The 14,883-nt window shown below is 41.8% G+C and overlaps 1 protein-coding gene across 1 annotated transcript; it reads right to left on the bottom strand.

The window, feature by feature from the left end:
• Positions 1-1,702: 1,702 nt before the first annotated feature.
• Positions 1,703-14,320, bottom strand: TTC34 (tetratricopeptide repeat domain 34). The gene is given in 7 exon segments (XM_035557377.1): positions 1,703-2,224; positions 6,033-6,247; positions 6,512-6,782; positions 7,018-7,184; positions 10,436-10,628; positions 11,813-12,035; positions 12,699-14,320. Coding segments are annotated over 7 exon segments (3,213 nt in total).
• Between the last annotated feature and the right edge of the window lie 563 nt (positions 14,321-14,883).

Below are 14,883 nucleotides of genomic sequence, written 5' to 3'. Positions count from 1 at the left end.
TCCACTGAGAGAAGCAGCCATTAATCTAGACCATGACTAACAGATAAGAAGTTATACGCCTTCCTGGTGCTTGAAAAAATAGCAGTCTTAGGCACCTGAAAGGAATTTTTTCCTCAGTATAGCTCTATAGCAGTCTTATGGGGGGAATTTGGAAAACTAAGCTAACCTATTTTTACATAACGTGAAGACCTGGGTCTTTATGAAAATCTCAGTTCACTATGAACGACATACTAAAATCCAGAAAGTTGGTTCCGCTTCTCTTGGCAGATTAATCCAGTAGGCTACTGTTTTCTTCTCTTTTTGATTTCAGCCCTGACTCTTTCTTCAGTTCTTGTGCTGATATTCCTAACTGCCAGCATGGATAACTCGGAGGAGAACCAGATTTTTGGTCTCTCTGTAATGAAATTACTTTACTTGAGTGCAACTGATTGTCTGTGTGTCTAGACATGCATGCTCTCAGCGTTGTCTATACAACATCTGCAATACTAACTGTGGCAAAGGAGAGACTAAACAGTGTGAGCACATTATTTGGACAGTGTAAAAGCCACTGAAGGATCAAACTGCTCAAGAGAAAAAGATCAGCCAACTGGTATTGAATCAAACTTGCCAGTAAAAGAGGAAATGGTAGCACAACAGCAAACATGAAGCTCTAAAGAGGCTTATTATTCCAGTCAATCAAAAACCCAAAACAAAAATAAAGCTAAAAAATCCCAAAGCCCCAATAAACTATCAAAACAATTCAGTATGAGACAGAGAAATTCCTATCTTAATTACTATTTGAAAAAAAAAATCAGCAGTTCTTTCTTTCAGCTTGCGTGTGTAGCTGAAAGTTGTTTAAGGACATAATTTCACACTTGGAAAGAAACTTTCCTATAGCATCTTGATGCCAAGTAGGAACAAAAAGTACTCATCAACGTCAGTAGGAATAGAATCAGAGTAACTTTTCTTGACTTTGAAAGAAAGAAGCCCACACTTACCTGTCCGTAGTACAGCTGTCTCTGTCCCCCGAAAAGCAAGGTATTAGTCACTAGGTTGGATGTTTCATCTGTGCTGGATCTCATCCTTCACCTTATGTAGCCTGGGACATTAGAACAATTTGCTTTGCATTTGTACTGCCCCACTTCCTTACGTTGGTGCTGATTATTGCAAATCCATTAGAATATGACAGCAGTTCCTTCCATTCAGGAGTGGGACATTTAACTGGTGTAGCACATGATGCTTCACAACTTAAAAACACATTACAAATGTTACTTTTGAGCAAACTTTTTGGCCTATAAAATAAGGCTACCTAGCTGAGCAGTATGTGTTAAAGCTAACCAGATAAGTAGCAAGGAAATATGTGGTTATTATTTCATAAACTGCAAGCTACTTGACTGCTTTCCTTCGCTATGATTGGAATCAATGTGTTAGGGAATGAATTATTCAGTTTAGCCAGACAAACACATTCCTCACAAGGCTTATGCACATCCACAATAATTTAAAAGAATTCTGAATAATGAATGTCATTTGCTTTTTTCTCATAGCTCCCTTGGTCAGTTTTGTTTCACTATCTGAAATTTTCTACTTCTAGTCTTGCTGTGCTACGTTCAGTGCCATGTTCCATTCTGTATTTATCATGAGCTCCTCGTCCTTCCCTTATTCTTGCAGCCTTACAAACAAATGAGAAAAAAAACAGTCACTGGAAAATTCCCAAATGGATAAATTAATGTATGCTACAGCCTGATGCCTCTCGCTTGAGTCTTGTTTTCAGTTTCTTAAGTTCAGGATTATTTTTATCAATTTTAAGGCCATAATCGGTGATTTTCCAGGCCTCTTCATAATGCTGCATTTCAAAATTGTATTGTGCAATCTTATGAAAAGTTCTGGCTAAAGTTTCACTGCCAGGGCCATTCATGATGCTGCACAATGCTGTAGATTCATCCAACTGCAGTGCTTCAATATACTGCTTAACTGCTGCTTCTTCCTCTGACACTGACAACAGCAGGAGTCCTTTTGAACAGTGGTCCTGAACTCGCGTTCTCAGACTGTTAGAGCCATGGTTCTGGATTACTTTCTCCATATCTTTTAAAGCTTTGTCGTATTTTTTCAGGTGCATAAGGCAAGCAGCCCTCTGTCGGAGGTATCTTGGATTATCTCTGCTTGTCAAGATAGCCAGGGTAAAATAACCAAGAGCCTTCTCATAGCGATATTCTTTAATCAGCACATTTCCTTCTTGCACTGCTACCTGTGGACATAAAGTTAGTTAATATTAGTTATTAGAAGTTGGGGTGTGTGTGTGTAAATTTCTGCCACAGCCTGCTCTAACAGGTGACTACAGGGAAATTGTGTTTTCTGGTCAGTAAAGAGTTAGCCCCATGTATTGCCCCACAAACATTTGCACCTGCTAATAATGAAAGATGGTTCCTACTGAAAAGGTTCCCCAAGCTACAGGAAAACAAACAAACAAACAAAAAATAGCCAACTAGTGGCTTAGCTCATCAGTAATCTCAAGAGCTAGTGAACTATCTGTATTACCTGAAGGGAAAAACAACAACATGAAAATAGGGAAGGCTGAGCAAGCCACATAATTTTTAGGCTTATAAAAGTCAATAAAGAAAACTCCATTAGAACTATTTGCCTCAAATGGATTTCTCATTATTTCCCTTTATTGGTAATAAACAAAGCTTTTAACATGCTGCAGCGGATTGAATATTTAAGTTATAAACAAGACTGCCACCAGCAGCTTAGGTCTTACAGAGCGCTGAGCCAAACAAGCCGAGATAAAGCACAGGATAAATGTTTTCATCAGTCCCATTCCAGGGGATATCACGCATTGCCCTTGGATGCTGGTGGCTGCCCAAGCTTTAGTTAGCCCAGCCACTGTCTCAGGAGCCACACTTGAGCACTCTCCAGAAGCCACATCTCAGGTCTTCTTCCAGTCCACCCGTTTGCCTTGTCTTTGTATTTTAATTGCTTAGATTAGCACTGCCTGATGTTTAATGCAACAAAGGAAAACAGGTTCTCGGTGAAATGGAACAGTATTGCAGGTCAGTCTGAGAAACTCATCTCAGACCTGTGGCATGAAATAATTTAGCCACTCCTAACAATCTAGGAAGAACTCTACCCCAATTTGCCACAAAATGATAAATATGAATACATAAATGAGTTTTTATTAGAGAATCTCTCAGCTTCTACATGTCCAAATAGACAGGACCTCTCCTCAAACAGTGTAAATCGTTGGCTTTAATAATTCTGGCCATAAATTGTAAGGCAGCCTGTCCAAAACCATCAGATCTCTGAATATACATTTAAAAAGTAGCATATTTAGTTTGTACTTTCAAGTGTTTTTACGGCAACTAGTCAGTGCAAGTGTTTTCTTAGTGGTAGGACTTTAACGAGGCTCGAGGAGGAACTAACTGCATCTGCATGTTCTCTGACAAGGGAACAGCTCTTGCCTAGAAATTCTGCAGTTCTAGATCACGTTGTTCAAAGGAGCTCTGTGCAGTTCCTCAAAATACCTTCTGCTGAGGGCTTAATTTAGACACAGGCTACATCATTTTTAAGACTGTTTCTGTAGGAATCAGCTCTGGACATCCTATGGCATGTCAACAGAATCTGCAGCACCGAGGATCGGGGCAAGGAGCTGGCAATCAGTCCCACATCTAACCTCTGACATAGGAAACCGAAGGGTTGAAGCTGCACTAGCAGCAAGCAAACTCCCTTCCTCTGACCTTTTGGAGTTTAATAAATCTTTCAGATTCCTATTCCCATGTGGCTCTCCCCGTTGTTTACAGATTCCTTAGCATGGGACCCCTTGGACTATAAATAATGCAAGAATTTTATTACTTTGTTTTCATGAAAAAAAAAAGTAGTACATCAAGGAGCTCTCCTTCCTCCACCCTTTCCTATGCAGCTCATGTCGGATTATTTTTAGCTTTTCAGACCAGACTCCAGGATAATGATGATACATTTCTATAATACCCTTAATCTCCAAGCACTGCTCTGCTCGAGACACTCTGTGGGACACTGGGTAAATCCCTGAACTCTTCTGTGCTTGTCTCCTTATCTGCGAAATGGAGGTAACAGAAAGAACGCTCTCCCCCTGCAGTGTAGTTAGGAGCCATGGCACAGTAAGGACACTTGTTTTTTGACACAAATTCTCCCTAAGCTTTTTGCTTTTATGAGATCTTCCTTTCACACAAACTGGAATAACCTTGTGGGCAAAAGAAAGTCCTACCAGAAAGATCCTTTGTGATGTTGTCCAGGTGAATTAGCCAATTCCTTCCCCACCCAAGCAAAGTACATATTTATCCCCTTCGTCACAAAATGCGTATCAAAAAAACCCCACAACAACCATTACTGATTCTGGGCTAATCAGTTATAAAAGCAATCATGCTCAGTAATCTTTGCAGATTAGAGAGTATAGAAAGAGACCCAGGTGCTTGAGTTCAAATGTTTACTTTGCACAAAAAGCCTATGATTAAAGATTAAAAAATTACTCTTATTTTACTTGCAACACAGATATTCAGTTCCAATCTTTAAATCAGTCCAGCCACCCCCACACCCCCATTCTCTCGCGTGGTGGAGAAATCTTTCATGATAAATAAGCCACAAGTAAGGGGTTTAATGCCAGACCATTCCACAGCTGATAAAAAAAAAGTGCCTCTCCTCTTTTAAAGGTTTCACTAATCTGTACCACCAGTGAGTTCCTAATACATCAGTTCAGTTTAAACTGTACACATTTTTTTTATTTTATTGACAGCAAAACAATCCCTCTGCATTTTCTCAGAAAGCAGCATGGACGGACTTAGCTGTGAGACTTCCACACAGGAAGAGCGATGTAGCAGCAAGGGAAATTCAGCTGTAAAACTTATCTTCATTTGTAGACGCCTCCTCAGGGCCTTCATACGCACATTCCTGAATGTACCTTTATCAACTTTATATAGTGAAAGATTGCAAATTGGCTCTGAAATCTCCAAACTCTTCCCCAGAAGACTGAACTTTCTACATTATTCTGAAGAGAGGGGCTCTTTTCTCTGTAATGGTGTATATCTAGGGACTGGTAAATTAATACTTGTTTACTTATATCCTCCTGCTGTTTTGCTAAAATACATACAAAGTACTCTTCTCTAGATGCATTTAGTATATCAGCATGTTGTTTGTTTTATAACCTGGGAGAAAGAATAACAATATAGCTTCTCACCAGGGTACACGGAATCTACAAATTGAATAAAAGGAAGCAAACTGATTCTCAGAACACAGAGCTTCTGGGTAATCAGAATTGCAGATGCCTGAGTGAATGTTAAAACTCCTCACCATCAATCTGACCTTGTCCTTTCTTATTGTTGGAGATGCTTTCTCAGAGCTGGATGCAATTTGGGGGAGAAATGTGGAAAAAAAAAAACAGGAAAAATAAATACCCCATGGGACTAGAGCAACATGCTACTTTTGTGTCAAACAGTTGTAGCTAAGAAAACCAATACCAAACCTCCCCAACCTCGAAGGCATTTCATAAAAATGTGAATATATTTACAATTCTGAAGTTACATGAGTAAAAAGGATTGAAGCGTTTTGTGTGATTGAATCAGAGCCTTCAGTTTCATCTCAGCAGGAAAATTAACAAAACATGAATTCCCTTTCCCCATTAGTCAGCTACGTGCACCATGTAACTCATACAGAGTACACTATTAACAACGATCTTGCTAAATCTCTAGCTCTCCCTCACATTCCCTGCATATTAGTGGTGGGATTAAATGGGCTGCGTGCTAGGGAGACCAGCAAGAAATTCCCCCAAGTGGTAAGAAGTGGTAGTGATGAATTATTAGAGACTGAAGCAAGGTCACTGCAATGGAAGAAGTTGAATCCAAATTCTCAAATCTACTCTGGCTGGAGAGAAGGATGGAGGAAGAAGCCAGTTTGTGTGTCATTCTTCTGATAAATGGCCTTCCCACATACCTCTGTACACTTTCTGTAAAAAATACTTCTGTACTTCTGTTACTTCCCATTTCTTTCCCTGCTGAATGTACCAATGAGGCAACAAAAAAGGGTTGTACCTGAGAGAGATGCTGCTGTTGCTTAGCATCTACGAAGTTCAGGAGAAACCTCAGCTCCCTTTCATCCTTCCTAGCTAGGATGCTGAATGAGTGAGCTGCCACTGGCATGTTCCTCTTCTTCAGCTGCAACACAGCCAGTCTTGCATTAGCAAACTCATCAGCACGAGAGTGGTCAAATGCTTCCTGAAGGTGAACCAGGGCCTCTTCATACCTTCCTGTTGGTTAACACCAGTACAAGGTATGTAACCCATTCCACGGGGAGAAAGAGACATCAATAAAATTTACTAAAGCAGACTATCCGCAGTTCAAATCTAAGGGTATTATAATTACTTCATACCCTCTCCTGAAACTTTTGCAAACTTCTCTTGAGAAATGCTATAAAGTAAATACGTGCTCCCATTGCCACGGAACATTCACTTTTTGTGAATTCACTAATTATTCACTTATTCTGATGAGCTATGTAAAGAATTAGTGCTTACCATTTGCAGTCAAAACATCTGTATAGAAGATGTGATATTGTGCATCCTTGCAAATTTTGATTAGTGCTCCCGCAATCACGAGGAGGTCCCTGAGGGTCCTTCGTTCCTTTGAAAGGTCTTTAGTAGCAACAAGCTCAGCTAACACAGTCCTGCCATGCTGAAGAAGCCACTGAGCGATCAACTCCCGGGCTTCATGCTTTAAAGACAAGATTGCTGGGATCACTGCTCCTGCCTCTGCCTTCAGTGCCGAGATCAAATCTTGTACTGCCTCCTATGTAGAAACAAGACCCAAAATGAAATGGTGACAATAGCTACGCATTGATTATTTTTTTTTCTCATTCTCTCAGTTGCCAGCTGTTCCACAACCAAAGCAAGGACATTCACTGAGCAAATTCTACAGGAAACTCTTGACTACAGTGAGTCCATGACACAGCCTGTGGTATCTTACACTGCTATTGCTTAATACTGCCAGAAAATTCACCAGCAAATCAATACAGTGGTAATACCTTCTGCTGCTTCAGAGCAAGGTAAACGAATCCTCGTCCACTCAGAGCTTGAACATTCCCAGGGTCCTCCTTTAGAACAGCATTAAAATCAAAAATAGCAGTTTTCTTCTGACCAAGGCGCCCATAACACTGAGCCCTGATGAGGAGACAGTCTTCAGCAGAGCCACCTGGAAGAGAAATGTAGCTGTGCTTACTTGAAAGGTCTCCAGTCTAATGGTCTTAAGTAAGGTGCAGTAAAATCCCACTGTGTGCAGACTACTAAGCCCCACCAAAGGGCTTCAAACAGGCTGAGTGAAAATGATGCAGCAGATATACAGGTTGTGGAGTGCTGACTGCAGGGCTGAAAAGTAACCATTTTATTCAGATCTGTGGCAAGGGCGGAATAAGAGGTGGAATTCTGCCAAAGAATGAATTTTCACTGGTGAAGCCTCGGATGTGTTTTCTGGAGTGCCTTACAAAGACAAGGCTGCTCTGATGTTCTGAGTCTTGTGGTGTACATTTCTCACTTACAGATAGATGGCTGACAGTAGAAACCAGTGCACCTTTATAAGCTAATAAGCGACAGGCAAGTCTGGAATAATAATAATAATAAATGTCTGGGCTGCCATATGGGCAAAAATCCTAGTCAGGGCATATATTTTGCCACTAAGATAATTTTTTTCAAAAAATAAAAATTCTGCATGCTATAAACAGAAGAATCAGTTCTGGAAAAAGCTAAAAAGATGTGTGTATGTAATATTTATACACAAAGGAATTAAAAAAAATTCTAACAGGGTTTACAGAAAGCCAGGGCACTTTGCTGAGAGTAGATGTATGGCTGCAATAATTTTATAACTGTAACTGTCCTACTGTGACTGAACTCTAACTTTCCAGACAGGAACAGGAACCACACTGTGCCAGGCACACCACAAACACAGGCCTTACTTCAAAGAGTCTTCAGTCTAATTAAACAAGCCAAAAGAACATTCCAATAAAAAAATGAGTGGAAAAGAGAATCAAAACCATAAAATCACACTGCTAAACTAGTTCAAAAGCTTCCTGGTTTCTAGTAAAACAAATACACGTGTCAATAAACATTATCTCTCCTCAAACAGCCACAACTGCTTTTCTGATTGCCTCAAGGTCTCAGCAAGAGTGTGCCTCCTCAGAAACAGTGAAAGGAAGCAAAAGGAGTGGCCTGCAATTATTAGACACTCAACCACCCCATGCAGGCGATTTTTTTCTGCCTTCTCTGGAATACCTAGACTCACACAGCTGATAGTACAGAGAAATTATACATTTTCCAGGTGTAATGAAACAGCTTCTGTCAATTTTTGAGGAAGTCTGGAGAGTTTTGCCATTTGTTATTCTTGAGGACCTCTAAAAACAGCACTGTAACGCTGCTATGGAATGCAGTAAAAGTAAGATGAGGCTATTTATTGTAAAAGGGCATGTCTTCATATCTCCATATCTATCCCACTATCACAACTGTCTCCACAGACATCACTAATGCGCCACAAATGGAGGCAACCTACCAATAACAGCCACTGCATAAGGATCTGAGCTGGATTATGATCCAATTCATTAGAAGTAGTCCTTGGAGATTTTGGTACGTTGGAATAGGAGCAGCACAAATGAGAGAAGAGAGCTCTAAGAGCAAGGTACATGAGGATGGAAGCACAAAGCCATTTGGCTGTTTTAATTAAGTAGAGTCAGAAGGTACATGCTGTTTTGGATAAAACAGTAATCCAGATGGGACTGTCTAATTTACTTCCACACTTCATTTGCACTGGAATTTGCATCTAAGATTATTTTTCTCTGCTTTCAAATACGTGCTGCCCAAATGAAAAAACATATAGCTGTCGATGAAAAGTATGGTCCGTTCATCCACTGGATGCAAAGCGTGCATCCCTCCCCCATCCAGATGCCCCTTCCTTTCAAGGCATTTTTGATGAGGATCTCAATTTGCCCAGGACTGCAATCAATAAACGTGGCATCTCAATACTGGATGATAAATTATCAGTGCCACTGTAAATATTTTTTTATCAGGCAAATGCAGCATCTTGCACAGCTGCCTGCAGAGATGAGCCAGCAGACAGGCCCCTAGCAATTCTTTTACAGTAATGAGGCTTTTTCTCCCTCCTGATATGCTCCAAAACTTCTGTACTAAAGGTTATTATCGCTCTGGAGCTCTATCAATTGGCTCCCATAAAGACAATGTCTATTTCTTAACAAGCATCTGTTCTAGCAGGTGGGGGGTTGATAAGCTGGAATGCACAGGCTGTGAAATGGAACCATCTCAAAGCAATTAACAGTTTTCTTTTCCATTTTCATAAACCAATGTCTCTTCTTCTCAATGCTGCTGTCATAACATTTGCTCAGAGTGAAAGGCAGATTACCATAAAAATATGGTTTTGCTTGGAACATGCCAGAAGCATTTCCATATCAGCCTAATCTCTCTCCTTAGGAAAAGCTGGGATAATGATGTGTCTAAGTGGGTGCATTCACTCTTTTGCACTGGAACCACACATTCATTGGTGTGTTGGAACAAGAAGGCAGGTTGTTTGCTGCAATGACTTATCTACAGCACGCTCATTATGAGGAACAGGAGGTACCAAGTCAATTTCATTGGTAGGAAGATTTTCAGGGTGTAACACACTACGGCTAAACAGGACCCTGCTGCCTCGAAACTGCTGCTCTAAAATGGGCTGAAGCTGAACCTGTTTCAGCAGCCTTTCCAAATTGCTTACCAGCTAGCACTTCCCCTAAAAGTTACACAAAATAAATGGGATGAGGGCTTCCTCTTTCTTCTGAATCAGGGACTTCCTTCATTTAGATGACTTTGTGAAGTGCCCCCTCATTCAGAGTCTTTTAAGGACTAACTGCTCACAGGGACCAAATTCCCCTTTCATTTATCAGAAGTTTGGCTTTAACCTCTCTAAGAAAAAATTGTTTTAGAAGAAGCTCTCATCTCTTTCTAGATCAAGTTTGATTTTCTGGGAAAATTACGTTTTTAGACAACAATAGGATCAAACAGCTCCGTCTTTTCTTGCAATTACCAGCTTTCTGCCTTGCTTCAGTCACCTGTGTGCAGTTACTTGATGAAAATCACGTTTATGGAAGGGAAAGCAATTCTGCAGGATTTCCTTGAGACATTTCCCTGTGTTTTGAGCATGTATATGTCGCTGTGCTAAAACTACATCCCTGAATCAAGTACAGAAAAATCCCTCTGCTACTTTGCTTTTCCTTTACCATCAAAGAACAGTATTACACTGCTAATCCTAAAAGGGTCTTTTTTTAATTTTTACCTTCTTAAGTCTACTGTTTCAGTCTTCTCATCGGGGAAATGATGGATGGGAATTGTTTGGACATTCTTGCCTACCCACTGATGTGATTTCCCATAGAAGTACATCTCCTACCCATAGCTTTACAATCTTACCTGAGGCAATGATGGCAAAAGAAAGATAGGCAATGGCCTCTTTGATGTCAGCATCCTTCTGCTTGTTCTTCAAGATGGTCAGTGCTCTGAAACGGCAGTGAGTTTCCATCAGCTTCCGATCTTCATCTTTGAAAATGTCCATGATTGGCAGGAGGCAGGAGGTATCGCCAATTTTGATCACTTTCTTTAGCAGCTTAACAATGGGAGAGAAAAAGATAGGAGAGATCGGTATGAAAAGATAAATGAAGCTAAGAGCTGCTAAAGCTTGAAATACTTCTGTCTAGGGATACAAGGATGCTCTTTCCCAATGCTTCCCCATGTTTTACTGGGGTGCTGGCTATGGTCTAGCTATAGACCATGAATCTCTTTTATTATGTGGAATTATCTCTTTTATAATGTGGAAATCATTTTAGGGGATATAGTTATGCAGCTTTGGTTACTTTGGAATCAGCTGTTCAGACTGCCAGTTAACGTGCTATAAATACAGCTGAACCACAGGACGACTGCTCCAAAAAGAGAAAGTTTCTGTGGAACAGGACTTTGCTGAAACTTTTTGGTTGTAAAATTGAAACTAGTGAATTCAGTGAAGTGCCTCACCTTTCTTTTAGTACTGCTGAGAAATGTATAGATTCAAATCCACGAACTACTGTCCTGGAGAAGAATCTTGCCTGACATATGGTATCTTTGCCTCCATTCACTACAGTGAAAATCACCAAGCAGTTTTTACTAAATTTAATAAGGAGAAGAATCAAAAAGTGTTTCCTCCAGTAAAGCAAACAAGCTTAAGCAGGTAGTCAACATTCAAATCGAGGCCAGAGAAGCCAGAACGACAAGAACAGTTATCCCAATGCACCAGACATATAGATAGAACTTATTTATCTCTCTATTTTGGATGCTAGCAAGCAGGTTGAACAAAAATCTTTTGTTGAGAAAATTTTGGTGACATATATTCCATCCAGAAGTTGTAGCAGAAGCTGCAGGTAAGAATCTAACTTCCAGGGCCTACCTGCTGACTCTAATAAAGTCATGACATTCATGAGTAGCTTCACAAAGGCAGCATATTATACAAAACCTTTATTTTTCACAGGAAATGGTGACAACAAAACCTGAGAACTTTTTTTGGCTAGAAAAATTTATCTGGGATTTTAAAAAACACAATAGTTCCCTCTGATGGCAGAACCTGGTAATTCAACTTTATAATCCTTGGTAGGAGAATCAACATGTTGGAATTTCATCCACGGTTTCAAGCACAAGAAAGAAAACTGCAGACTGTTATTTGAGCTGCTGTTTTTTTGTTTGTTTGTTTTTGTTTATCCCCATTCACCATACCATCACTGGTCAGTCTCTCATTCTCCCTGCTAGCCAGGTGCTCCTCACCTGGTTGCCATCATACAAGAAACCCTTCTTCAATTGCAGAAGTGCGAGTCTAGCCAGGATGGGAGATCTTTGTGGATTTCTGGAGAGTGCTAGTAAGAGTAGTTTGTGAGCTTCTTCTACCCAGCCCATCTGGTACAGAGCATCAGCACAAAGGATCTGTGATGCTTCATCAGAAAGATCCAGTTCCACCAAGAGAGAAGCCAGCTGGTAAACCCCAAGGGCATCCCTGAAGGAAAAAAAAAAAAGTAAAGAAAGAAAAAGGAAAGGTTCAGGTAAAATGCTAACAACAATAACAGAGCCTCTTTGTCTCATCTGGAAGCTAAGACACAGTCTAGTATCAAAATGGTTAATACATTTTACCACACACAGCACCACATAAATCTCTTGCCACTTAATTCTATAATTATTACCCCCCTTTATAAAAATATGTTCTTAAGCAGCTGTGGATCTAAAGAAAGGCTGACAACATGTGATTCATACCTGTGGTTGCAGGTGATACTGCAATGGGAAAGGAAAACCTAACAGTAGTAGTGAAATCTATCTAGTGGCCCACTACGTCCTTCAGTTCAGAGCTGAGACTGAAAGGAGCCAGCTAGCACTAACAAATGTTTTATTTTGGGTGTATTGACTCCTTTAGAGGAGAAATCTCTGTCATATTCCATCTAGCATTTTGCTCACTCCTAGCTTAGGCCAATTGGTGTATCATGGATTAACTTCCATATAAAGATTGAGCTGATTTGGCTATGTAGATCCTCTCACTTTACAACATACCAGCAAAAGGTATTTTGCTGGAATAACCTCACCTATGAAGTTTTATTTCAACCAGTTCTGTTAATTAGGAGCACTTTCAGAGGGTCTAAATCCTATTCTCAGTTATCTGAAGCAAGTACCCTCCCTACTACTCAAGCCACTCTGTTGGGAATCTGATCAGCTGTGTTTGTTTTTCTGTCCCCAGGCTGAGCTGCCTCCAGGGTACCTCTTCTTCTGGAGCATCTTCTGTCCCTCTTCTTGGAGAACCTTTAGCAGCAGTCCTCTTTGGTTCCACGGCACATAGGACTTGATTGTGAAGATGGTTTCTTCCAGCTTTAACTGGCAAGCTGTGATATAATCCAGGGCTGTCAAGTAGTGGCTGCCACCAGAAATCCGGATAAGTCCACGCCCACATAAGGCCTTAATACAACTGCTGGGATGTGGGGAATCATGCTCAATGACTTTTTGAAAGTCCTGCAGAGCTTGCTGCTGGTTCTGATTGTGGAGGCAGCAGAATCCTCGCAATGCTAGGAGAGTATTGTAATAAGTTTTCTGCTCTGCTGCTAAGAGGTGGTCACAGATTTCCAGGGCAGTTCTGATGTGTCCATGCAGGAGATGGCAGTCTGCCAGCCGAACACTGAGCTCACGTTTGGACCCTGGGGAGATGTGCAGGAGGAACTGGACTGTCTGGATTACAGAAGGGAGAAGTTCAGTACCGTGATCGCTTCTGAGTTCAGGCCGAGCACGCACAGCCTCCCTGTATGCTGCAAACTTCACCTCCAGGACAGTTCTAGCCTGTTCTTCTATCTTCTCAGTATCAGGTCGTGAGAAAAGCTCTTCAAAGTGCTTCATTGCCTGGGCAGGGGTAGCTGCAAAGGCTTCTGCTAAATCCTGGATCATTTCCTGCATCCGTCCACCCAAGAAGAAATATGCAGCAGCCCGTTCCAAGAGCAGACCCAAAGCTTTCTCATCTCTGAGATTATTACCTGCTGACAAGCCCTTAAGGGCCTTGCTACAAACTGCCACGCACTCCTCAAATTTGCTTTTCTTAAACAGGTAATCTGCCTGCATCCTGCAAATGCAGATATCATCTGGTGCCACTGCAGACAGGAAGTCAAAGCAGTTGCCCAGCCATTGCTCCAAGGATCTACAATCTGGGCTTTCTTTCTGACATGTTGAGAGAAAATTAGAGAAGGCCTGGATGATCTGTGGCAGGTGTTCTCTTTGCCTGGTACACACATAGGCCACTGCCTCAGCGCGATGCATCACAAATGCTTCGAGATAGTCCACAACTCCGTTCCTTGTTTGTGCCCCTGACAGCACCCATGCCAACGCCCTCAGCAGCAGCAGTTCCATCGAGTGCTTTGGGTTAGCCTTGAGCAGAGTACTGCATTTACTCACTACCTCCTCTGAGCATCCTCGTCTGAGCAGGGTCTCCAGTTTATATACCGAGGATACCACATTGTCAGGACTTATGGTGGAGAGAAAGGCAGCAGCTATTTCCACTTTGAGGGACACAATGTCCAAGTTCTTGCTCTGGATCTTGGGAATCTGACTCTTGTCTTTGCACCACATCTCCAAGGTGGCTACCACTTTCTCCCAGAGCTCTTTGTCTAGGGAATTCACTTTCTGTACGGCCGTGGGGGCACTGCAGCTGAAGGCAGCCAAATAGAAAGCAGTGGCTTCTGGCAACTCCTGCTGGGCTAGATGGCGGTCCCCTTCTTCGCATAGCCGTGTGGCAAGCCTCTGAGGTGACATTTTCAGCACCTGTATCTTCACCAAGGAGCATCACATTAGCATTTACAACTAGAGCCTGTGAAACAGAGAATCGGCAGCATGAGGGGCTGTTGAGCACAATTTCTTTTTGCTTGGGGCAGTGGAGGGGGGGAGGAAGCTTTCCAACTGACAGATACCGGCAAGACCAAGTCCTGTGAAAAGCCAGTGTTTTGTCATTGACACCTTTACTGGGGAGCAAAGCCGAGAGCAGAAACAGGCTACAGAGGTTAATTAATAGTCCACACCCACGCGTTAATTGCTGTTAATCAGAAAGCACCACACAAAACCTGCCAGTATGCACGACCCCCTTGGCTGCCCAGGCTGTGGGGCCTACTGGGTTTTGTCTGCCTGGCCGAGATGCCAGTTAGATAAAGTTTTAATCATCAGATGTTTTGTTAGTCCTGGTGGCAGACAAGGAGAGGTCAGCTTAACGCCCTGCTGCTCTGCCCTCCGTTTGCCTTTTGAGAGGCTGGAAAGGGAGAAGGGAACTTGCACTGAATTTACACCTTCCCCCCATAAGCCAGGAGTGAGCGGGGAGGGCGAGG

Source organism: Cygnus atratus, chromosome 21, assembly GCF_013377495.2.
Source record: "Cygnus atratus isolate AKBS03 ecotype Queensland, Australia chromosome 21, CAtr_DNAZoo_HiC_assembly, whole genome shotgun sequence".
Taxonomy (NCBI): domain Eukaryota; kingdom Metazoa; phylum Chordata; class Aves; order Anseriformes; family Anatidae; genus Cygnus; species Cygnus atratus.
Note: the sequence above shows the minus strand (reverse complement) of the source record. Positions and strands in the feature narration are given on the sequence as shown.